Raw genomic sequence first — 24,910 nt, 5'->3', positions numbered from 1 at the left:
AAATTTTTTGAAGTTATTACATCATATTCATCATGCTGATCAATAATATATTTTCTGTAATGTCCATTGTTAGAGAACACAAATGGCAAAAATATTGGATGCAGGTAATGAAGAAGAAATTGCATACATCTCTGAATATAATCTGATTCTGCAGAGAATGAAAAAAAGCAACCTATAATCTACATGCGTTAGAATATTCCTGTAGATTAATGGGTGATCTAAAAAATAGTCTAACGCACATTGCTGTAGACTACCGTCAAAATTATTTGGCATTATTAGAATTGCTACCTGTGGCTTTTCTTAGTCATTAATAAAGGTAAAGGTAAAGGTTCCCCCACACATGCGTGCTAGTCGTTTCCGACTCTAGGGGCCGGTGCTCATCTCCGTTTCAAAGCCGAAGAGCCAGCATTTGTCTGAGGACGTCTCCGTGATCATTTGGCTGGCATGACTAGACGCCAAAGGCGCATGGAACTCTGTTACCTTCCCAACGTAGTGGTCCCTATTTTTCTACTTGCATTTTTATGTGCTTTAGAACTGCTAGGTTGGCAGAAGCTGGGATGACTAACATGCGCTTGCTATGCGACACTCGGGATTTGACCCACCAAACTGCTGATCTTCTGATCGACAAGCTCAGCATCCTAACCCACTGAGCCACCGCGTCCCTAGTCATTAATAATGGGATGTAATTGAAAAATTCAATGCTTTTACCATTATACAAAGCAAAAACAATCATGAGTATTTACAGTATTTATAGTGTATATTTCCTTACTTCTTCAAACAGTTTCTATCCAATGCTTTGACAAAAACTGTTTGAAGCAATAAGGAATGTACAGAAGTTTGTATTTACTGTAAGTGCAGCAAATATAGTTTTATGGTTCTGTTTTTACTTTGAAAACTCCATAGGTCTGAAATGTAATATCACTAGATTGATGCAATTAGATAGCAATTGATCAACTAAGATAGAATTTTACTTTTTCAGTTGTTGGAAGAATATCTTCTAAGGCGCTTCTAATTAAAGCATAACAATGAAAAAGCAGTTAAAATTATCTCAGCTGCTCCTGAAGATGAAGATATATGTTGGACAGTCCATCTAAACTTATTTAAAATAGCAAACACTAAGATAACTAAAGTTAGTGCAAAAAGATTCCAATTTATGGGATGTCAATATATGCTATTTTAGACACCTCCTTCCAATTTAACAAAGTTGAGCTAGGAACTGTGCTGTGGATGTGGTATGTCCTTTCATTGGAAAGAGGAAGAATAGAAGTCAGAATACTTTCTAATAGATTGCACTAAGACTGAATTCAGTATTCCATCCAACCTTTGAAATGTTATGTTTTCCTTAATCCATCATTGATATATTCTTCTATTATTATGTATATGTATGCCAAAGGACATTTGGGGATATTAAGCTGGGCTTTGCAAATTTGGAAAAAGAACAGAGAACAAGGTCATGGTAATAGGCAGTGATAAAGTATCTTGCAGTTAATTTAGCGAAAGAAGGAAAGGAAAGGACATTCAATGTGCTATGCTGTTTCTACTTTCATAGCAAAATTGCATTGAAAAATAATTCCATTTATGGTCTTTTGGTCGGCAATGGGTAGGGAATCATTTCAGAATGGTTGCTTCAGTTGAACTCAATTGAAATCATTCAATAATTTGAAAAAGTAGACCACAACCTACTTCTTGGTATGGTTAAAAAAGGTGGGATGGACAGCATCACCACTAGATGTATTTTTAACTCTCTGATGAATCACACTCAACATCTTGTCCTTAACAGAACTACATCTACAGGGAGGGAAGTAAGCAGTGGGGTACCACAAGGTTCCATTTTTTAGGCCCTGCACTCTTCAATATTTTCATAAACTATGTCAGTGAGGGAATAGAAGGGGAACTCATCAAATTTGCAGACAACACTAAACTGGCTGGAATAGCTGAGACCCCGGAAGATAGGTTCAAGATCCAGATGGATCTTGACAGACTTGAACACTGACCCCATCAAGCCAAATTAAATTCACTGTAAAGAAAAGTAAGGTTTTATACTTACAGTAGGCAAGAAAAACAATTGTACAGGTACAGATTAGGTGAAATATGGTTCAATAGCAGTAACTGTGAGAGGGATCTTGAAGTCCTAGTGGACAGTCACTTAAATATGAGCCAGAAATGTGCTGCAGTGGCCAAAAAAGCCAATGCAGTCCTAGGTTGCATAAACAGAGGAATAGAATCAAGATCACATGAAGTATTAGTGCCGCTTTATAAAGCCTTAGTAAGACAACACTTAGAATACTGCATCCAGTTGTCACCATATCATAAACAAGAAGTTGAGCTTCTGGAAAGACTGCAGAAAAGAGCAACAAAGATGTGTCGGGGGCTGGGGCCTAAAATATATGAAGAAGGGTTGTAACAATTGGGTTTGTCTAGTGACTCTAGTCTAGTAAAAAAAAAGGACTAAGGGTGACATGATGGCAGTGTTCTAACATTTGAGGGACTTCCATAAAGAAGAGGGGTCAACTTATTTTTCAAAGCACCAGAAGGCAAAACAAGAAACAATGGATGGAAAATAATTAAAGAGAGAAGCAACCTAGAACTAAGGAGAAATTTCCTAACAGTGAGAAAAATTAACCAGTGGAAAAATTAACCAGTGGAGCATTCAGAAGTTGTGGATGCTCCATCATTGGAGGCTTTTAAGAAGAGACTGGATGGCCGATTTCCTGAAATGATATAGGGTCTCCTGCTTGAGCAGGGGGTTGAACTAGAAGACTCTAAGGTCCCTTCCAACTTTGTTATTATGTAATATTCTATAATAACAAATTTTGCCCACATTTTCTCCATTATCTTTTAGAACATCCTTTATGTAAATGAGTTTGTCCTCTTCATCTAAGCCAGATGGAAAGTCCAAAGTTAAAGGCAGCATAAGAGATAAATAGATTGATGATGGATAGATGGATGGATGGATGGATGGATGGATGGATGGATGGATGGATGGATGGACAGACAGACAGACAGACAGACATACAGACAGATTATATGAAGCTGAAGCAAGGGTGATTGAACTTTTACCAATGGGAGAGCATACACTGCGAAAAAAAGCACCCAAATCTAGAGAGGATTATCTGTGTGTATGTTTATGAGTGTGCAAAAGGTTGAATAAGAAGACCAGAAAAATAATGACAATGAATCATGTCCTTCATCCATGCAGAGAAAGAATTAGAGAATATCACAAAATACAAAGATCTGAAAATAGATGATCTTAGATAGATAATATCAATAATAATAGTGTTATCTTGGGTGCAATTACAAAATTTCTGGAGCACCACTTGGACACCATCAGCACTGACTAAATCCCCAGCAGTTAATTGCAAAAGAAAGCTTTACTTGGAACAGCTTACATCAAACAAATACCTACCTATCTCACATCCTTGAGAAGAACTTGATAGGTGGATAGAAATCCAGTCTAAATTTCTGGCTGGCTGTGTACCCAAGCATAATAATAATGAATGATTCTAGAATTATATTATAGATTATAGGTTAGAATGCAGTATTGCAGGCTAACTCTGCCGACTGCCAGCGGCTCAAGGTTGCCTCAGCCTTCCATCCTTCTGAGGTCAGTAAAATGAGGACCCAGATTGTTGGGGGCAATATGCTGACTCTGTAAACCACTTAGAAAGGGCTGCAAAGCACTGTGAAGTGGTCTATAAGTCTAAGTACTATTGCTATTACTATAAACCAGCTGGAGTGATATGCGTGGTTATTATCGATACATTGGGTCCCATACCAAACAATCTTGTATGGCGCGTAGAAATTCTGCATATGAGGAACATTTTCATCTCTCAATTGCAAAAATCCACACTGCATGGATCTGCATATGTCACAACAATACATTGTGACATCCTGGATTCTTGGGAAGAACTCAGTGTATATGAAGGCAAATACCAGTAACAAACAGGCAGTTGTGACTTCACAAATTGAGATCAGTTAATTAGTAATAGTAACAATAATTTAATAATTTAATTTAATAATAACCTGGGCTGTCCATGTCATTCAATATAAAGCAAGAATTGTTGACTAGACCCAGATGATAACTTAGATTGAAAGAAAATTAATGATAGTGTACCGTGCTTTGTCCCCCAAAAATTGATACTGATCATGTGTGTTTACCAAGAACTGAACAGATTAGAGAATTTCTACAGGTGAAACAAACTGTGGATAAAGAAAAACATGGCCTGAGTGACTACATTAAGAAAACCAAAGAACCCCAGCTGAAGGAAGTCAGTCAAAGAAATTTCTTGAAAACAACAAAAGTGGAAGCTGAATACAGAAAAGGAACAATTGAAAACCCATTTGTTAATTGAAGAGTAGAGAGGAAAGAGCTGATTAAAAAACCCACATGGAGTTGTTTAAATCAGGAGTGTTAAATAAACAAAACTGAAAGCTTTATTTTAGCGACTCCAAAGCAAATGTCCCTTAATTGCATGGAGGTGAAAATTCAACATGTAGAAAACAATAGCAAATGCCACCTTTGTAGTGAAAAGAATGAAACAATTGATCATTTAATCAGTAACTGCAGCAATTTCACAAACTGACTATGGGCATCACCATGACCAAGTTGCCAAAATTATTCATTGGAAACTTTGCCAGAGGTTTGGATTTGAATGTGGCAAAAACTACTGGGACCATCAAGTTGAGAAGGTTTTGCTAATGAGAAGTTGAGATCTTATGGGACTTTAAGATCCAAACAGACAGCCATCTTGTTCATAACATGCCTGATCTAAAACAAAGTCTGGTTCATTGATGCTGCTATTCTCAGTGATGCTAGGATTAAGGAAAAACAATTGGGGGAAAAACTTATTATATTACATCAATTAGATATAGGAAACATGGTAGCCTTTGACATGCTACTGGATCACAACTCTCTTATCATGCTTTCTGCTGGTGGAAGTTTGTGTCCCAAAACTTTTGAAGGACCACATAGTCTCTAACATGGTCATCAGGTCAAATAAAGATGAATCCAGCTATACGTTACAAAGGAAACATATATCACTGCTATTCTGCAGGAAGTGTCTTCCAGAAGCTAATTATGATGATCGCTCAGACCAAGCACATAAGCTGAATATAGAAAAGAAACAATTGAAAACCCATTTGTTAATTGAAGAGTAGAGAATAAAAAGCTGATGAAAAAATCCATGGGGAGTTGGTTAAGATCAGGAGTGTTAAAAGTTGTCAAAAGGAAACTTTACAGCATAATCCACGGATGTCAAACTCGCCGCACCATGTGATGTGCAGCGACATATCGTGACTTTTTTTCACATTGCCAGAGCCAGGGTGGGTGTGGCCTCTGCATGATGCAACCAGCCCATGGGCCGGCAGAGTGACACCCCTGTCATAATCTAATGCAAACTCATCCAGGTACAAGTTCTACAGCATAAGTCTGCTTTGTTTGCGAGCAAAGTTTGTTCAAGATCGTAGCATTAAGTGTGATAGAGGCATAATTTTGCACAATTTTGTCAAATAGTATAACCTGAAAGGTTAGGAGATACATTAACCTTGTTAAAGATGCTACCTTGTGTTTTCTGGAAAAAAATATGTGGAGTATAATTATAGTTAAAGTTCATAAAACATTTAGGTCTAGCAGTGAAAGTTTTTATTCCACAGAGAAAGCAGGAACAAACATTTATGTATTGGCTCTCTTCAGCTCTGAAATGAGTATAAGTACTTCTAAAAACCAAGCACCTAAGATTTATAGAGTTTGTACTACAATAAATTCTAGTTTCCTTCAGATGTCTCCTTTCTTGTCTTGCTATTGCTAGCCTCACACTTTTCTCTTTTATCTCCTTTCTCAAGAGGCTTAAATTTTAAGTTTTACAATGCAAGTCCATTTCTTATATCATTTTCCCACATGGGAGTGCAATGGGCAGGTTACTTCTTTTCTTCATAGCTTCCTTTTTACTTTTATTTAGCATGTTATCCACTAATGCTCTCCATTCATCTCCACCCCCAGCCCAATTCACAGGCAGGAGATAAATAGCCCTATATCTTACAAGCTAAATACAATTACTGCTATCAAAACCAGAGACTTTCTCTCCTTGTAAATGTCTCTTGGAAGCTGATAAGCTGTTCAAGACAACCAGGGGCTTCTACTTAATCCTGAGATTAAACATAACCACCCAGAATACATCAAAAGATAATATTTAAAGGGGAGAATTGAAGGAAAAAGAGATACTCTCAACTAAGACATGAAGAAAGGACATGCACACAACTCAAGGTTATTTGTAAAAGAACTATTATCAAAATACAATTAGGGTGGAATATTATATCTGATAACATTCACATTGTCACAGATACCAAAGATGAAATTTACTAGGAAAACCTTTGGGATTAAAAAAGGGTGGAAAAGAAGAGATGATCACAGAGGTTTGTTTGGCAGCAATTGTGGGAGTCAGATCTATGAAACACATGATGAAAGACTCCAGAGTTGGCCCTATCTGTAACTTGATTAACAACTGCTTGAGGGGACAATAGGTGTGCCCTTCATATGTTCTTTAGTTACTCATCATTGAAAGACAATTCAAAGTATGCTATACAATGTGTTTTGGCATTGCAATCTCCTCTTTTGATGAGATAAAATATCTCATCAAAAGTATCACTAGTTTTGAAATAAAAGTCTACTTCTAACCCAGCCAGCCTTTGCATGCAGGATAGGTAGGGAAATCATTTCATTCTTTACCTATATTCTTTAGCAAGATAGCAAGATATCTTAGATCATTATATACATTATATACCATGATATACTTTTGAGATCTACTATAGTGCATGACCACGGAGACGTCCTCGGACAAGCGCTGGCTCTTCGGCTTTGAAACGGAGATGAGCACCGACCCCTAGAGTTGGAAACGACTAGCACGCATGTGTGGGGGAACCTTTACCTTTACCTTTTATAGTGCATCAACCAAAAAACTAATTTCCTCAGAAATCAGTGTGATCAAGTTTTGTTTGTTAGCTAGTTAGCTAGTTTCAAAAGCAAAGCTTCATATATAGATATAGATCCTGTCTTCATGTCTGACCAATGGCTATCTGTGGACATTTCTCTCTAGGAGTGCATCTTCCTGTTATAACATTACTAGGATGCAGAAATGAAAAATCACAGCCCCACTCTTGTGGAGTAAAGAGTATAATTTATATAAATGTGACAGAGAAGTCAAATGAATGAAGGCAAATGTACATGTCCTAGGATAATGTTGCAGGATCCAATCTGGGTTGGTCACCAGGACCAGAGGTTTAGTTTTCCAAGCTTTTGGAGTCATGCTGTAGCCCATTTTCAAGGAACTTTTCTCTACTAGAATATGTGTTCTGGAGTATTCTATACACTGTATTTATGTACAGCCAGGTTGAGTGTGGTTTCTTATTGGTTGATTGGGGTGTTGATGGCCGACTATTAAGTTGTTGGTTGTTGTTTCCTTGTGCTGCCAAGCAATTACGCATTGTATTAAACCAAGAATTTTGGCACCTGAAGACACCTGCAGGTGTTTTCATATACACAGCTTTTTCTGTGACTAGGCAAATATATCAACTGTGGATTGTTTATGCAATATTTGCATATCCGGAACTATAACTTCTTGCATCTAAATAAACTTTAACTCAAGAGTTATAGTTGATCTATTAATTTAGTTTCTTTGATTGCAGGGAACTATCATCCTAAGTTTTGGATATTATACTTTACCTTCCAAATACACAAAAGAAGGAACAAAATAAGAATTAATGGGGGTGCAAGTACAGGCAAGTTTCTTCTCATTGTGATACTAACACCAGGATTGGAGTGCCAAATGAACACTGACAATGGATAATTGGAAATATTCAGCGCAGGTGTATTTGGAGTTTTATTCTAGAAGGAATTGCTTAAAATGGCCATCTACTTTAGTCTAATTAAACATTATACTAAGCCAGGTTATGTTAGTGATTAGATCGGAAATCACCCCAAATCATACATTTCCATGCTAGGTTCAAACTGTTAAAAAAAATAAACAGAGATTTTGTCGTGCTTTTTTGAACTGAAAGATGAAAATACGGTATGTTTCAAAGTAATACACAAAAATCTATGCTACTGACATAGATCAAATTTAGGCTACTTCACATTCCCTTCCATATGACTTATTTAATGATAAAGGAATATCTTATGCCAATTAATATGCCCTACATAAAGTATTTATAAAAGGTATCAGTGTGAACCACAGCCCACTTTGAGTAGAAAGCTGTTAAGAGCTGATAACATTTTAAGTGTGCTCTTTGGGGAACTGGCTATATTCTTGTATGTTTACACTCCCTACTTTATGACAGCTGAATTAATGCCTGGGATATGACCTCAACTTTGAATGTTTAGCAGCTTTGTGGATTGTTTGAGATCCTTAATGTTGCTTTTCATGCTTGATGTTTGTACTGTTTAATTTTTCATATTTTACTCATTTTGTGGGATTTAAATGAATCCTCCAATGCTTCCTGGAAGTACAGCTGAAGGCAATTCTATTGCACTGCATACTTCCCTAAAGGAATCTAAAATAAATTAAAAGGCAGAGTTAAAACTGCAGCCCTGGAGACTCCTGCTTTGAAAGATGACACTTACAGCAGTGATTAAGGCATCATAAGTGGATGAAAACAAAGGTGGGTCACAGGTTGTTACTGTGGAGTTAGTTTATGTGCATTGTCATTATAAGACTGAAAGAAAAACAAACATGTAAAAATGGCTCACCATTAGTGATCTCTTTCCTGACTAATAGAATCAATCTGCAAAGATAGCAGATTTGTAAAGACCATAGATAGATCTCTTTCCCTCATGGATTAAAGCATTTCATTCATTTTATTCCTAATGTACTCCTAAAATTCATCTGACTGATCATTTGTGTTTCACTAGGAAGAGTTCTGAAATTTAAGTTTTCGGTCTGATAATTCTTTCCAGATTCTTTACAGGTAGAGCCTACCCATTATGATCATAAGTCATGACACCATAAACAGAATCTACCATGTGGCTGACATGCTTTTATGACCTTATTTGTGGTGGTTGTTAAGACAATGCTACTGTCATTAAGCAAACCTCTAGTGCACCATGGGATGTATTTGCCAAAAACTAGAAATAAACACCAGGTTTGGGCAAAAATGTCATGCATCATGTTCACGTAATCATGGGATACTGCAAATAGCCATAAATGCACCCAGTTGCCAAGGGCCTAAAATGTGGTCATGTGATCCTAAGAGAAGTCAGACATCAGAACTTTAGAACTAAATTGTAAGAACCTTTTGCGAGTCTATCATAACTTTGAATGGTCTTTAAGTGATCAGTCATAAGTTGAAATCTAACTGTATTTCATTGGGATCAGTTATCCTATCCATATTAGTTGTATCTAAATATAGCATATGAAAAAATATGCAAAAATAATGCCAGATAGAAATCTAATTCTTCAAAAGTCTTTATAAGGATTTTAAAATGAAAATTTATAAATCTTAGCCCACAAATATATTATTGCAATTTTATGCCCATATGTGTTGTTTTCTTTTATGTATGCATTGTGTGTATGCATTGTTTTACCTCATTCCCTTTAATAAAGCAGATAATAACATGACGGTGATGGGAGTAACTAATATACTAAAATATAATTTAATAGCAGCAATGAGATTTGCTAGGAAGCTTATAATGGCAAATATAGATTGTTTGAAATATCTAACAAAATCTAAAAACATAAATCAAAAGTAGTAAAATTGCTTAAATAAACAGCATGAGAAACCATTAACCAAAATTAATAAATCAAAAATCTAAAAAATTGTAGTCTTTTAAATATGAATATACAGAAATATTTTGGAAAATAAGATCTTTGTCAAACACTGTCCAAATTATATGTAGTAGACTCACAAAGCCTAGTTAAAATGCCAATACTAAAAGTGCCAAAAAAAGCCCCTCCTTGAGGGAGATGGGTTGTCTAGAAACATGAAATATAATAGATAGATAGATAGATAGTAGAAATAACAGAATACAACATTTTTGCAATATAATCAATATATGCATGTCTATACAAATGTGCATAAAACCTTACATGGATATAGCTTTATTTCTGAACTTATTAGCAATTATATTGCTGGTTCTTACCTATAAAGCCCTACATGGCTTAGGCCCGGGATATTTGCAGGACCGTCTGCTGCCAGGAACGTTTTCCCATCGCCCGGTGCGCTCACACAGAGAGGGCCTCCTCAGGGTGCTGTCAGCCAGACAATGTCAGCTGGTGACCCCCAGAGGGAGGGCCTTCTCTGTTGGGGCACCTGCTTGGTGGAATCAACTCCCCTGGGAGCTTCGGATGGCCCCAGACCTTCGGTCCTTTCACCGTGACCTTAAGACATATCTTTTCCAACAGGCCGACCTGGACTGATGATAATGGGGTTTTTAATTATGATTCTAAATGTGTTTATTGGTTTTAGTGGGACTTTGACACAATTTAATTCTTTTTTAATATTTGTATTTATTTGTATTTTATTGTTGTTAGCCGCCCTGAGTCCTTCGGGAGATAGAACAGCATACAAGTCTCATAAATAAATAAATAAATAAATAAATAAATAAATAAATAAATAAATAATATATTAATGGTGATGCATCATAACCATTCAACCTCATTAATTGTCATGAAGATAAAATAAAGAATGGGAAGAACTGTATAGTTTACACTATATTGAGCAGAAAAGATGGAACATAAGAATAAATATAATCAGGGAGAGACCATCCTTCAATGGTAAAAATAAATTAGTATACATAACTCTCATTTCTAAACAATTTGTAAAATGTGTTAATGAACATTTATACATATTTTAATGTGTACTTCAACATAAATATTATTGCAATAATTAATAAACGTGATTGTAACAGATAATTGTTGTAACAGATATTTTGCAAATGATTTTATCTAATTTAATAGTTTTGTGAATATTTTCCCCTAACAAGCATATTTTTAATCTACATTTATTATATGCATTTTTGAATCCATTTATAGTTTGAACATAGTCCAGAGAAATTTGCCTTCAGATATTTGAAATTAGACTTCAGATATTTGTTCAATTTATTAATGCTTTGTCATCATCTAACTCACAAAGTAATTGTGAGGTCAAAAAACAAATTGTGCGCTTTTGTAGAATAGAATGGAATAGAATGGAGCTGGAAGGGGCCTTGGAGGTCTTCAGCCTCCTGCTTGAGCAGGAGAACCTATACCTATACCATTCCAGACGAGTGACTGTCTAGTCTGTTCTTAAAAATCTCCAGTGATGGAGCGCCCATGATTTCTGAAGGCAAGCTGTTCCACTGGTTAATTGACCTCACTATTAGGAACTTTCTCCTTAATTCTAAGTTGCTTCTCTCTTTTGGTCAGTTTCCAACCATTGTTTCTTGTCCTGCCCTGTGGTACTTTGGAGAATAGTTTGACACCCTCTTCTTTGTGGCATCCCCTCAAATACTGGAATACTGCTATCATGTCGCTCCTGTTTCTTCTTTTCTTTAGACTAGCCAAACCCAAGTCCTACAGCCATTCTTCATATGTTTTAATCTCCAGGCCTTTTATTGCTGTTCTCTGAACTTTTTCCAAGGTCTCAACATCTTTTTTGTAGTATGGTGACCAAAATTGGTTGCAGTACTCCAGGTATACTTTTTTTTGTACTTTTCAGCTCTTTGAAAGCAGTATTCTAATCTAAATAGAAAGTTTCGTTAGAGTCATTATTTTAAATTACTGTAGTAATTATCTTTAAGCATTATGATGAGATGAACTGTCAAAATCTGGTGTATATTTTGTTACAAAACCTAGAGAAGGAAAGGCTTAGAAAAGAAAAGGAAGCTACAAAGAAGATATTTACTGTTTTACTATTAACTACTTACTGTTCCTCAGACCAAGTAAAAAAATAAATAAGGATGAGTTGACTTGGTGAGAACAGGTCTACCTTTAGTTGGCTTTTTCTCCTTCTACTGCTATATCTCGTTTGCTGATTTTGTCTCCTATTCATCATATTTTTGTGTCCATTTTATCTTTGATCCAAGCCTGTGTATTGGAGTAGCTTTAATGTGAAGTCTAGCTCTTGACGATAAAGCATCACAATGGGAAGAATGAAAAACAAAGAAAAGACTTAAAGGAAATATCAGGATCAGACAGAGAGGGAAAAGGAGGTCAAGGTCATCCTACAGTAGAGGAAATGAAAGTAAGAAAAGAAAAGGAGAGCCAGAATAGCCAGTTACATAACTTTTTTCAAGTAAGAAATACACTGAAAAAAGGACAAATGCTATAGAGGTGAAACAAATTGGAAAATGGTTTCCTGTTCAAGTGCCTTAATGACTTTTTTTTTCAGTTGGAAAACTGAAGTACAAGTAGGTTATCCTAATTGGTACTGAAAAAGTTGGAACAAAATTTTTGCAAAGGCCTATAATTTGGTGCTTCAATTTTCCTCTATGAAGAAACTTTTTAGTATTATCACAGTAAACCTGCAAATAATGTTCCAGGACCAACTGGTAAGCGTGGGCCAAATCATGATGATGTACAATGAATGAATAAGAAGCCACACCATTCAAAAACCCACTTCTGTTAAGGAGACTGTGGTAAAAAGCATTGAAGAGCCCTTTATAAATTGATGTGTTGCTTTTTTTCAAAAATGTGTGTGTAGTGTGCTTCATCAGATTCTTTATGTGAAGAAAATTAATACAGTGATAGAAGCAGGTAAAAAAAAAAGATAAAATTCCTAACGTTCTGCTCCAAGGGCTGCTATTTGGAATGAAAGAATTTGTCACTAAGTGCTCTATGGAAGAGAACTGTTTTTGCCACTTCTTTAAAGGATGAAATGAGAAATAGTGTGAATTCAGGGACAGATTGTTTCATAGTGAAGGGGCTGCCACAACAAAGATAATCATCTAAGCTCCTATTATCCCGATTTCCCAGGACTCCTCAAGGTAAGATCATGTAAGGCAGGCTGATTAGACTCAGAACAGATAGAGGTCATGAGAGCCCAAGACATTTAGGATTTTATAGATAGTGAACAGCTCCTTGAATTAGGCCTGAAAACCCAGTGGAACTCTTGAAAATGAACTAACACCACTCAGCAATACAGCAATGATACTGTATTGCTTTTGTCACTGCCTGTGTGAACCTGCGATGCCCATCTAACCTTCTGATGCTTGCAAACCTTTACAAATGAATAATATTTTAGACATTCTACATTTCAGTCCTTTCTTTTTTCTAAAAAAAGAAGTCTTTCCTGCAGCTGCCTTTAATACTGTATGTTTTTGTATTCATATTGCAGTAATACAAAGACTAGATCTGAGTTACAAAGTCTGGTTCATATGCCAGCTTTGCCATCCATTATATTTCAAATATAAGTTAAAATAATAGTTTTGGTTTTTTTTTCCTTGAATGTTTGTGAAGATAAGCATGAAAGATTGTGAAGCTGACAACAGAAGTGTTATACAGAATACCAATATCAAAGATTCCAACTCATGCCACAGAAATAGGACATAAAGCTATAACAAATTATTCTAGAACTCAGGACATGATGAAAAGGAGTTAAGTTTGCTCTTGGCAAACATGTATTTCTTAAGATACATTTTTATTTGGGAAAGTACTTGTTTCAAACTCTTTGGCCTATAAGATAGCTATGCCATTGAGACAGAACAAATTTTAGTTCCTGCCAAAGTAAACATTTGCTTACTCTTTAAGAGTAATAGTCAGTGATAATCCTTGTTATTCTTTAATAAATTTAATCTCTTTTTGAAGTTATGGCCCTCGTTATTTATGTATAAAATAATCTTATAGACAACTGATTAAACAGTTAAGGTGTCTTTAAAACATATTGTACTGCCTTCCTTAGGAGAAATTATTTTTTCCTCCAGTTTTCTTATTAATATTTTCAAGGATTTCAAAATTATCAGACTGTCTTAATAGTCAACCTGAAAGCAAACATGGCACTGGAACCTTTATGCTACTCTGCTTTGCTTTACTATTTCATCATTACGCATATGTCCATCAAGGGGAAAACATTGACATTATCCAAACTGCTCTTTTATTTTTGTGGTTTAGAAATTCTTTTTTGGTTTAGGAATGGATGTAATGGAACAACTTTTATTTGGATGGAAATTTGCCTGAATTTTAAGGGGAAAATGAGGAAAAAAGCAATTGTTGTTTGTATAATGAAGTCTAGCTTGTTTGGGAAATATTTAATGAAGCAACACACCAGTAAGAACCATAAGGCTTAGTTACATATTTAAATTAACCAGGAAGTGTGTGTGTGTGTGTGTGTGTGTGTGTGTAAAAGCTCTGTTTCTTTTGTGTAGTTTTATAGAATGGAAGAAGGGAAGTAACACTTATTGTTTATCCTTATAAAATGCCATTTAGTTAGGATTTTTTCTATCACACACAGTGCATAGTTATATATGTATAAGTTCCTTTTTTAGAAGCATTAAAGTTGTCAAAGTAATTTTCCAAAAGAAAACCTCTGAGTGATTCTTTCTTTTTTACTATCTCTATTTTTCTGTATTTTTGCACTGATAATATAAGCAGATACAATAAGGTTTTGAAAATAAGAAATTACAATGCTTAAATTTGCATTATCAAATGGAAAAAAGCCACTGATAGTATCTTTGGCCATAAGTTGCAAAAGTAAAAAATGAAAAGTGTAGCATTTAAAAATATTATCTTCTCTCTGCTAAGAATCAGATTATGAAATATAATATATAAATAACTGAATGCTTAACTGAATTTTTGGGCCAGTATTATGAATTTCTTTTTCTTACGTTTCCAGGTTAACTATCCAATGAATTTGTAAATTATAATTATATAGTTTTGTGTAAAGTAAAAAATGTTATTGGTTCCTGATGAGGTCTATGAGGTCTTTAATCTAAGCTGCCTCCTAAAAACAGTATAGTTTGTGGAATTTGATTTTTGTAATTTTGTAATTATAGTCCTTTTTTCACTTTATATTGCATGTGTGTAACTGTAAGCAACATGTCCTTTAATTCACTCTTGTCCATGAAATATAAAGATGAATACATTCTCATGCACGTTTTTATAGTTTTGTGAATGGTTGACATAAATGAAAAAATAAATAAATAAAAAGGAATATGAAAAGATTCTAATGTTACAATTTAAAGTTTGTTGAATTTCAGAGGTCCTTCAGTTTCCCCCCTAATTTTAATGGTATCTTGCTGTGTATAAATAAAATTACTTTCATAATAAAGATATAAACTTAAATTTAAAATCAACATTTTGAAAGAGATGGTAGAGATTAGCAATTCATTTCCTGGATTTGAAGAAGACGTATTGCTTTCTGTGCAAAGTTTAATTTAATTTAATCTAAGTAATGTTAATAGGATTTTACATTTACTTGTTCATTGATCTGCTATATTTCTTTCCATTCAGGACTTTCTTTCTTCATCTTCTAGTAGCTTGTTTTTTAATCACTGATTTTTAAGTTATAGTTAATCTTAGGATTTGCAGGGCCAACCCGATAGTTAGCCAGAATAATACAGCCATCCAAAGTAATAGACATTAACAAATACAGCAATGTGACAAGATGTAGACAACAAAGAACTGATGTGTCATAAAGAATGCCTTGTAAATCCTAAATTAATTTGCTGCCTTTCCTGTGGTGGAGACAATTGTCCTATTTCAAGTGCTGAAATTAAAAAAAAAGTATAGTTGCAGCAATTAGCTTCTGTACACAGAGGGATGCCATCTTCTTCTTTGCTTTATAGAATAATAGAATGTATGAGCTGTAAGAGCTCTTATAGGTCAGGTTCTTAAAGCTCTTGTTCATACTAAACCATCCTTGACAGATGACCCTTCAGCATCAATATGAAAGCTTCCAAGAAGAGGTAATTCGCCTCTGTTCTAATCAGTGTTCTTTTGCTTGCTAGCTCATACCACCTAATATTCAGTCCCAATTTCCTTCCTTTTGATTGTAACTAGTCTGTTCTTGTCCTGCCCTTGGATTCAACAAAGAACAGGAGCACTCTGTCATGCACATGATGCCTTTTTAGATATCTGTAAACAACTCTTATATCTCCCCATAGTCTCCTTCTTTGCAGACTAAATACAGTATGTCCAATTCTTTAACCATTTATTATAGGATGAAGTTTCTAAAACCCTTATTATACAAGTAGAAATCCTTTGAACCTGCTTGAGCTTCTCTGTGTCACTTTTAAGTTCAGTGTTTAGAACTCGATGCTGTATTTGAAGTGCAGTCTAACCAGCCAGAGTATAATTGGAACTGTTACCTCATATAAGCTAGACCCAATAGTTTTATTAATGTGATACAGGTTCTCATTACCCATTTGAAATGTTGCATTACATCGCTTTCTCATCATATTCAGCAAGTATTTCACTGGCACTCCCAAACCTTTTGGTTTTGCTAAAGGTGAATCTGGAAGCAGAAAACTAAGAGAAAAAGTTGAAGAATGTATTAAGCACAGCTTCAGAATGACTTTGACAGCAAAGCATAAAATACATAGAAAAATATCTGTATATAGAGCAATTAAAAAGACATGACAATATTCAATAAAGGACTGTAAATACAGGACAGAATTTCATAGCCCCTCAATAGCTGGGAGGCCTTCATCTTCATGAAAGGGAGCTATAGAGAATTCCCCAGATTGTTGCAGCTAGTGTAAAATGTTTTTCCTGAATGGTTATATATAAAAGGTAAAGGTCCCCCCCCACATAGTGCTAGTCGTTTCTGAGGATTTGTCATGTTTTATACTTTTACAGAATATAGGAGATATAAATAACACAGCACCTAGAGATGGTTCAGTGATACAACTTGTCAGCAGTTTGAATGAACCTGAAACATTTGAATAATTGCCAAGGACATTTTAATTAAGATATTGTCCTTGGTTTATATCTATCTATCCTCCTTTCTAGAGATGCTGGACTATGTTGTGTATGTTGTTTGTACTTCTTGCCTAATAGCTATCAGAATTTATGTGAGATAGAACCAGCCTATTCATCCTAGCTGACCTTCCATGTGTCTGGTCTTGGCAAAGCAATTCTAAAGGGGAGTTACAGCATTCTTAAGCTAAAGTGTAGAGGACATGATCAATTAAAGATGGGGCAGGGTGAGGGAAGATATATAGAGACCTGTTTGTTTTTGAAAAAGCTAAAGCTTTAACTAGCCATACTGTGCATAGCCTTCTGAAAACAAGCTATTTTATATAGGAAAGTATAGAGAAAAATAAGTCACATCACTTAAACATCTCTGCTGTTACAATCATCTTCAGCAATGCTACTACACCTTTCAATATACCCTGCTATAAAGTTATAAATTCAGCACATATCATAATATTTTTCACTGCATAGACATGCAAAATAAAACATTAAACTCTGAGATAGTGTTATTCTAGAGATCTGAGCCCAGCAGAATGAAGGTTTTGTTTCTTAGCTATAATAGTTTGCAGTGGGAAGCTGGAAACTGTATAGGTGTACATTACCTTTCATCAAAGGTACAACTCACTAGATCCACTGGACTATAATTCCATTCTGAGAATGGTAGTCCTATTATATCTGGAGATTTTAGTATTCATGTTGAGATTCTGGAGGTTACAATATCAACTCATTTGAGAGAATTCTGAGTGTTTTGTTCCCAACATATCTGAAGGGCATAAAGTTGAAGAGGTCTGTTACAAAGCAATATATTTTTCATTGTAATCTTTGAAATGTCCTGTAGTACATGGGAAGCACCAGAAAACTGGAGAAGAACTGATGTTGTTTTAGCCTTTAAAAAAGGGAAACAGTAAAAAGAATCAGAAAACTACAGACCAATCAGTTTGACTTTAATACCTGGAAAAATCCTAGAAAGATCATCACACTGTGGAATTTGCAAACATTTAGAAAGGAACAAGGTACTACTAGAAGCCAGTTAGGAGTTGTTTAAAATAGATTGTGATTGTCAAATTGTATTAATTTAGAAAGAGACTTAGTAAACCAAGGGAATGGCATGAATGGATGAGAAGATAATAAAGATACTTTTTCTGATTGGTGGGTGAACATAAAGCTTGGAGAGAGGCAGGGGTTGTGAGGAATTGCTAACAACAGAAAAAAAAACAGGCACAGAATTCAGAAGGATCTTGATAGATGTGTATATAGGACCATATTCAAAAATATGTAGTTTAATATAGTGTAGGGTTCTACACTTATCTGGAAAAGGAAAACAACAACTATAAAGGTCAGGATAGGTAGTACCTGATTCAGTAGAAGGTGTTAAAAAAAGAGGACATCCTAGCACACACCATAGCTTAAGTTTGAGCCAGCAGTTTTCTTCACTTGCCAAAATAACCAGTAGTGCAGTCTTGCATTTCAATAGAAGAAGAATGTTGTGACAACAAAGATAGCGAAGGTATTGCAGGCTAATCCTATGAAAAACAGTTAAAGGAATGGAGAATGTTTACCCTACTGAAGAAAAAGCTAAATGGAGGGATTATAGATATCTTCCAATATTTGAAGTCCTATCAAAAGGAAGAGGGTGTGGATTTATTACCCATGATGCCTGAGTGTAGCACAAGAATCACTGATGAGGATCTTACGGAAAGAACTCAAAATAAGAAGGCATTTCCTGATTTTTTTAAAGGAATGGAACAGCCTGCCTTCTAAGGTTGTAGGTGCAAAATTTGCCTAGGCATTTGTTTAGAAAAGTTATTTGGAAAAATTGGGCAGGAGATTGGACTCGAAGATCTCCAGGTCCTTCCAATCCCATGACTCTATGATTCTGTAATTTACGTTAGCTCCATGAAACATTTTCTATGAATGTAAGAAGAGGGCAGTGAATCGGGCATTCTCACAATTTACATCATGTAAAAGCATATGGAGGTGCAGGAAAGTGAGCCAGCATGATTCCTAATACTGATATGCTAGATTGAAAGGATTTCGATGTTAAAGGTAACTCTTCATAACAGACATGCTTGGAACATGGGAAAGTTCTTCTAGAATTCCAAGAAATGAGAGTGTGCTATTCTCTACCATTTTAAAAGAGGACTAACTACATATCTTCATGTTTGTTTAAATTCCTTCATAAATAAATGAATAAATCAAAGTAACTTAGGATGTTTTATTTTTTTAACAATTTCATTGACTTTTCAGATTGTTTTTAAGCTGTTTTTTAAACTTTAAAGGAAACACTGATACTGCGTTCCAATTGGTAAAACAGAAAATCCCCTTCAAATATAACCGACCCGTAGAGGAATGGCTGCAGGAAAAAGGTAACCATTGTTAAAACTTTCATTTTAAATCCATTTGATTCTAAACCCTCATTTTTAAAGCCTGCAAATAAATGTTTCTTAAACTTGAATCGCCTGCTGCATAAATGACTTTTAATTTTCATTATAATTTTTGTCAACTTCCACCTGCCATATGTTGATAAATCATGCTATAATACATTGCTATTAAAACCAAGTTAAAGGGACGAAATTCAATGTTTACTATAAAAAAAAGCAAAGAAAAAAGCAAGAGCTAAGACACCATTTAAAAAAAAAACCAAACAGGAAAATGAAACAACATGTATTATGGCTATACAACACTGCATGAACTATTTTTAAATAATATATATAATCATCAAAGTTGTCTTAAACTTGTTTAGAAACCTAATTATTCAAACATAATTTTCAGATATCCCATTCCCTTTTAAATAATGTTACAGTTATGACCTCCCTTTTCATTTTAATGAAACAAATGTGTTTTGGGTATTTATTTCTCCAACTCTTCGATCTCATTTAAATGTTCATATAAGCTCTATAGGGAAAAGTGAGAAAATGGGGGGTATTTTTCAGAATGCACCTTGCATTCTGAATGCACCTTGTTTTTCAATTTTGCAACTTTAAAATGTATGAATTTCAATTCCCAGTATTCTCTAGCCAGCCATGTTAAAGTTGCCAAAGTTGCCAAATAGTAGTCTACAAAATATAGAAAATAATGCCATGGAATTTTGCTGCATGAGGCAATGACAGATTCCTCTTTTGATCAACAGAATAGACCTGCAGATACATTTTTTATTGATGCATTAATGAGAATGCTAGTGGTGTAGCCACAGGTAATTGATTTGTATTTTAAGACTAGTTATTCTCATCCTTAGTTGTACTCTACACATATCTTATACTTACTAGGGGTAGGTCTTATTGAACTCAACTGATTTTTCTGCTGAATAAAGTTGTATGGACTGGAGCTTTTGATGCATATCTTAAACTAAACACCAAGATGAATCCACCTGCAAAAATATACATCTATATGTATATTTATGCAGTACCATTTTCCATGTGGACATTTTGGATTGACACTATTTGTATAGTTTGTATATGTATTTTAGAAATGTAGGACAAGTATGCTTCTTTTCTGTTTAACAGTTCACAAATCCATTGATTTCCCAAAGTAATATATAGTCCTCAGAAGAAGCAATTTATACATGGTCACAAATATATTGCAATGGTTTAATGAGAATTCTACAGCTGCTCATTTCCCAGTGAAAGGTGATTGGAAATATTTCTCATGGGAGATAGTTCAAACCTCATTAAAATAAACACAGTTTACAATAAGAGTATTCTAGGGGAGGTTAACCATTTTTAAGTCCAACTATCCCATTTCAGTTAACTTAATAGTGATTTCAACCAACAGAGTCTGTCAATAGAAAATTTTTGTACACAGATATTTTTACCTCTTTATACATTTGTTTATAGGATATCATACTGAAAGTTGTCCCTGAAGTTTTGCCAAGTGTTGAGAAATGACCTCCAGATATTGTACCAATCAGTTAAACAGGAGTCTCCAAACTCAGTAACTTTAAAACTTGTGGACTTCACTTCCCAGATTTCCTCTGCCAGTATGGCTGGCTGAGGAATTCTGAGACTTAAAAGTCCACAAGTCTCAAAGTTGCCAAGGTTGGAGATCTCTGGAGATAAACTTCACATATTTCATAATGCACATAGTTTCTGTGATCAGCCTTTTTGAATCTGGCTCTTTTGAATAAGATATTCTTATTTTGTTAAAGGAAAATTTTCTTTAAGTATCACATGCTATGTTAGAAAGCTGATTCTTTCCCCCCAGTTTGGCTATGATATAAAATAGAACATATTGGAGCCAGTTTTATAATTTAGGAAATCCTGGATCAACTTTTGCTTACATTTTTAAAGTGCCTCTGCTAGACAAAAAAGAATTGGGTGACACCCAGATGGAAGTTTTAATAATTGGTTTTGAATTTTAGATTTGTTTTCAGATTTTAATTCCAGATTTGCTTTTGATTTCATGAGCAGACATTGATTAAACATGTTGTTTATTTCCCCACTGATAAGGTAACTTTTTTAATGGTTGTCTAAGCATAAAAATAACAATACATGCATTCATATTGTATATATTAATCTGTAATTATGAGAAAGATGATAAAATGTGTTAAAGGAACAGTAGCCCTTTAAATGCATAAATAAGAGATAGATAAGGAAAAATAAAGGAACCATGGCAGAGGATAAAGGGTTTGAAGAAATTTACCCAAACAAATAAAGAGGAATATACTGAATCATTGTGAATGCATTTCAAACTGTTCAGATTGTGTCCCTAAACCAATTTGTCCTATTTTAGGAAATTTTAAATTGCTGATAGATTACCAAACATGAATGGTTTTGCTAGTTAAGACCATAGGAAAATCAAAAACATACCAGCAATTGGCCTGGATGAGAAACTTAGATTAGAGCATAATTATAAATGCTACTTTCAGTCCTAAACTGAAAACAAGGCTATCCTATATTAGAGTCTGCAAAAAGCGTGAAGTGCATTTTATTCTTCTGTTCAATCAGGTCTGCAATGACAAGTTCTTGCTGATTTCTTGGCAAGGTTTTTAAAAAATGGTTTGCCATTGCCTCCTTCCTAGGACTGAAAGAAAGTGACTGGCCCAAGGTTACCCAACTGGCTTTGTACCTAAGCTGGACTAGAACTCATGGTCTCCCAGTTTCTAGCTGAACACCTTAACCAGGGAGTTAATAACCTTCAGGGTCAGTAGTCACATTTCGTTGCTAAATTGTATTTAGTGTGATGGGTCATTAGGTATACAAATGACGTTAACTATTCTGTTAGCACTATATTTTATAATTCAGGTGGCAGAATAGTAAACAGTGATTGCTCATTAATGTGATCTGTGTTTATGAGAGTAGATTTTTAAAATGTAAACATATTTAATCTAAAAAGTGGATAATTTTCTCTTGCTAATCTCAAAAAGATAAAGTCCCTTTAACAATAAAGACAACAGTGACCTTGCTTTTGTTAAACCAGTGCATGACCAATGCTGTGTTGAAGCTCATTTGCCTGAAAATCTGCTGCTGTTTTGTAGTTCCCCCCCCCTCTCTAGTTTCACTTTTTTGTTTGCTTTTTTGTTTCTTTATTTCCTAAGCCTGAGATAAGCATGCTGAAAGATAATTACATGTCTACTGTCTTAAGAGTTCTGGAATTGATGTTTTTGCCATTGTCAGTGGTGATGGTGGTGATGATGTTGATGGTGAAGATAAGTTGATGATGTTGCTTTGTTAAAAGACAATCACACAAGAGAAGCACAATCTAAAGAAAACCAGAGATCTCAAACATTTTTAATAAGCATGGGAGTAAGATGGGCACTGATATAGAGTGTCGTAAATCATTTTGTACTATTTAGTAGGGCTGTACTAAAATAAAATAAAAATAATTCATAAGATCTGCTTTGACTTTAGGCAGAAATAAGCACAGCATCAAGGCAATCATACATCTGCTTTTAGGCTTCCATAAGCATTGCATTAAGAATGGGCTTTTTAATTCCATTCGTTAAAGCTGCCTCATCTTTTTTCAAGTTCATATATTTTTTTTAATTCCATTTATATCCCGCCCTTCTCCAAAGACTCAGGGCGGCTTACAAGCTTAGCAGTAGCCTTCATTCTATGTATATGCCTGCTTATTAGGGCTTTCACACACACCCCCAAGCGGCATTATTACAAAGTCAGCTTAATTGCCCCCAACAATCTGGGTCCTCATTTTACCTACCTCGGAAGGATGGAAGGCTGAGTCAACCTTGAGCCTGGTGGGATGCGAACCTGCACTAATTGCAGGCAGCTGGTGTTACTTAAGGAGGCATTAGCCCACTGCTCCACCCACTGCTTCACCAAAAGACTGAAAAAAAATACATGCCATATAAGCAGAGAGGTCACATGCTTGGGTAAAGTCCGAAGCATACTCCTTCCAAACTGATTTTTGGCACATGACAGCCCCTCTATCTGGTTTATCGTAGAATGGGATATACTATCATTTTCTATAATGTTAGAGTTTTTAAAACATGGTATTTTGATTTGATGTCATTTGGACAAGTGATAAAACTACAGAGTGGGGGAAAACCATACCAGTACCAACCTGTCATTGATTCTCTCATCTACACTTTGCCAGCCCATGCAGTCATTCATTTATTTCTTAATGCATCAAGAAAGTCTTATGTCAGACAACCTCATAAAAATGATGAGTGAGAGGATAGATAGCTATCAAAATGGAACATGATAAATTGATGGATGCCAAGACGGAAGGATTGCTCTGTCAAAGAGAGAGCACTGAGAGTAGCTGTCTGCCAGACATAATGGACCTATAGTAGAATAATTTACAATTAACACAATGGATGCCATGCCAAGAAAGTTAGGTGTCCTTGAGTCCTAGAAAAATTAATGGCACTTAAGTACATAATGAAATTCTTAAGTGATTTTTTTTAAGTGATGGAATTGTGGGGGTGGAATTAAAAGCATGTTTGCAAGGAATGCGAAATCTGTTCCTCCATTATAGGGAAGAAAGAAGTAAAGAGAACAAAATGATATTTAACAAGAAATTACAATTTAAGTGGATTAATCCTATAAATTTTCATCCAAAAAATCTATTAATTCAGTAATGCATTATTTGTATTCACATTTACTTAGGAATACGTTCCATTTAATAAACATGCATAAAAGGTGTGCTCTGTCAATCAGTTAACTTCACAAATTTTATTTGTATAAAATTGAAAATTGGAATTAACTTTAATTCTCTTGCGTAGTTGGCAGTTATCTATTAATAACTGCATCTTAGCTGATAAACAAAAAGGCAATTAAAATGTATTTGGGCTTTCAAGTGTTTAAAAACAATCCAGTGTTTGTATTACTATTACTATGATACATAACTTTTCATTATACGTAAGTCTTCTCCATTCTACCATCTTCTGAGTAGCTGGGGATTGTAATTCTGGAATTCCCAGGTACCATAACCAATGGAAATGCTAACTGGAAATTCTGATTATTGCATGCCCAGCACATCCAGAGGGTGCCAGATTGGAGCAAGGACATAGTCTTTATAAAAAAACACACAGGGGATTCTAGTATTTCTGCCCACTGATTTCCTGTATCTGTGTGTCATGAGAGAAAGAAATAGAAGGAGAAATCACATGTTTTCATTTGATGATGCATGGAAAAGAAGCACCAATTTCTGAACTGTAAAATGAGGCTGGGGCTACTGCATGCATAATATATGCCCAAACAGCTATGCTAAATTCAGCTGCTCTGAAATACCAGACATGCTTGCTGTTTCATGTTTTCCTTTTCTTTGTAGAATAGGAAACATTAAAAGGCAGTGTATAAAGATTCAGAGATTTGCTGCTACCCATTCCTGTTTCAGGAGTAAAGCCAGGACAAATAATCATTATGAACTCTGGGTAGCAATAAAGTAGTTATTTAAAGATTGCTCAGTGCTCAGTATATTGACAGCAGCACCCAGATGTGGGAGAGGGTTACATACTGTCATTCATTCTCAGACTGAAAAAATGAGAATGAGAAAATAATTATAAATATATTCAAGCATACATGTTGTGATATGCTGGAAGATGCAGTATATCACACAGCTTAGAATAAATTGGC

At 35.0% G+C, this 24,910-nt stretch overlaps 1 protein-coding gene across 4 annotated transcripts in view; it reads left to right on the top strand.

The window, feature by feature from the left end:
* Window positions 1-24,910, top strand: part of NRXN3 (neurexin 3) — a gene marked incomplete at its 5' end in the record, with an annotated part of 1,312,545 nt that overhangs the window by 1,137,933 nt on the left and 149,702 nt on the right. For 2 of the 4 annotated variants that reach the window (XM_081316144.1, XM_081316145.1), the window contains one exon: window positions 19,157-19,243. The exons of the other annotated variants lie outside the window; for them this stretch is intronic. In XM_081316144.1, the coding sequence (XP_081172270.1) occupies window positions 19,157-19,243 (87 nt within the window). The remainder of the gene's footprint in view (window positions 1-19,156; window positions 19,244-24,910) is intronic. 4 annotated transcript variants of the gene reach the window in all.

The sequence above is a fragment of the Vipera berus genome (assembly GCF_964194415.1).
Source record: "Vipera berus genome assembly, chromosome: 1".
Taxonomy (NCBI): Eukaryota; Metazoa; Chordata; class Lepidosauria; order Squamata; family Viperidae; genus Vipera; species Vipera berus.
This window is presented reverse-complemented; position numbering and strand designations above follow the sequence as displayed.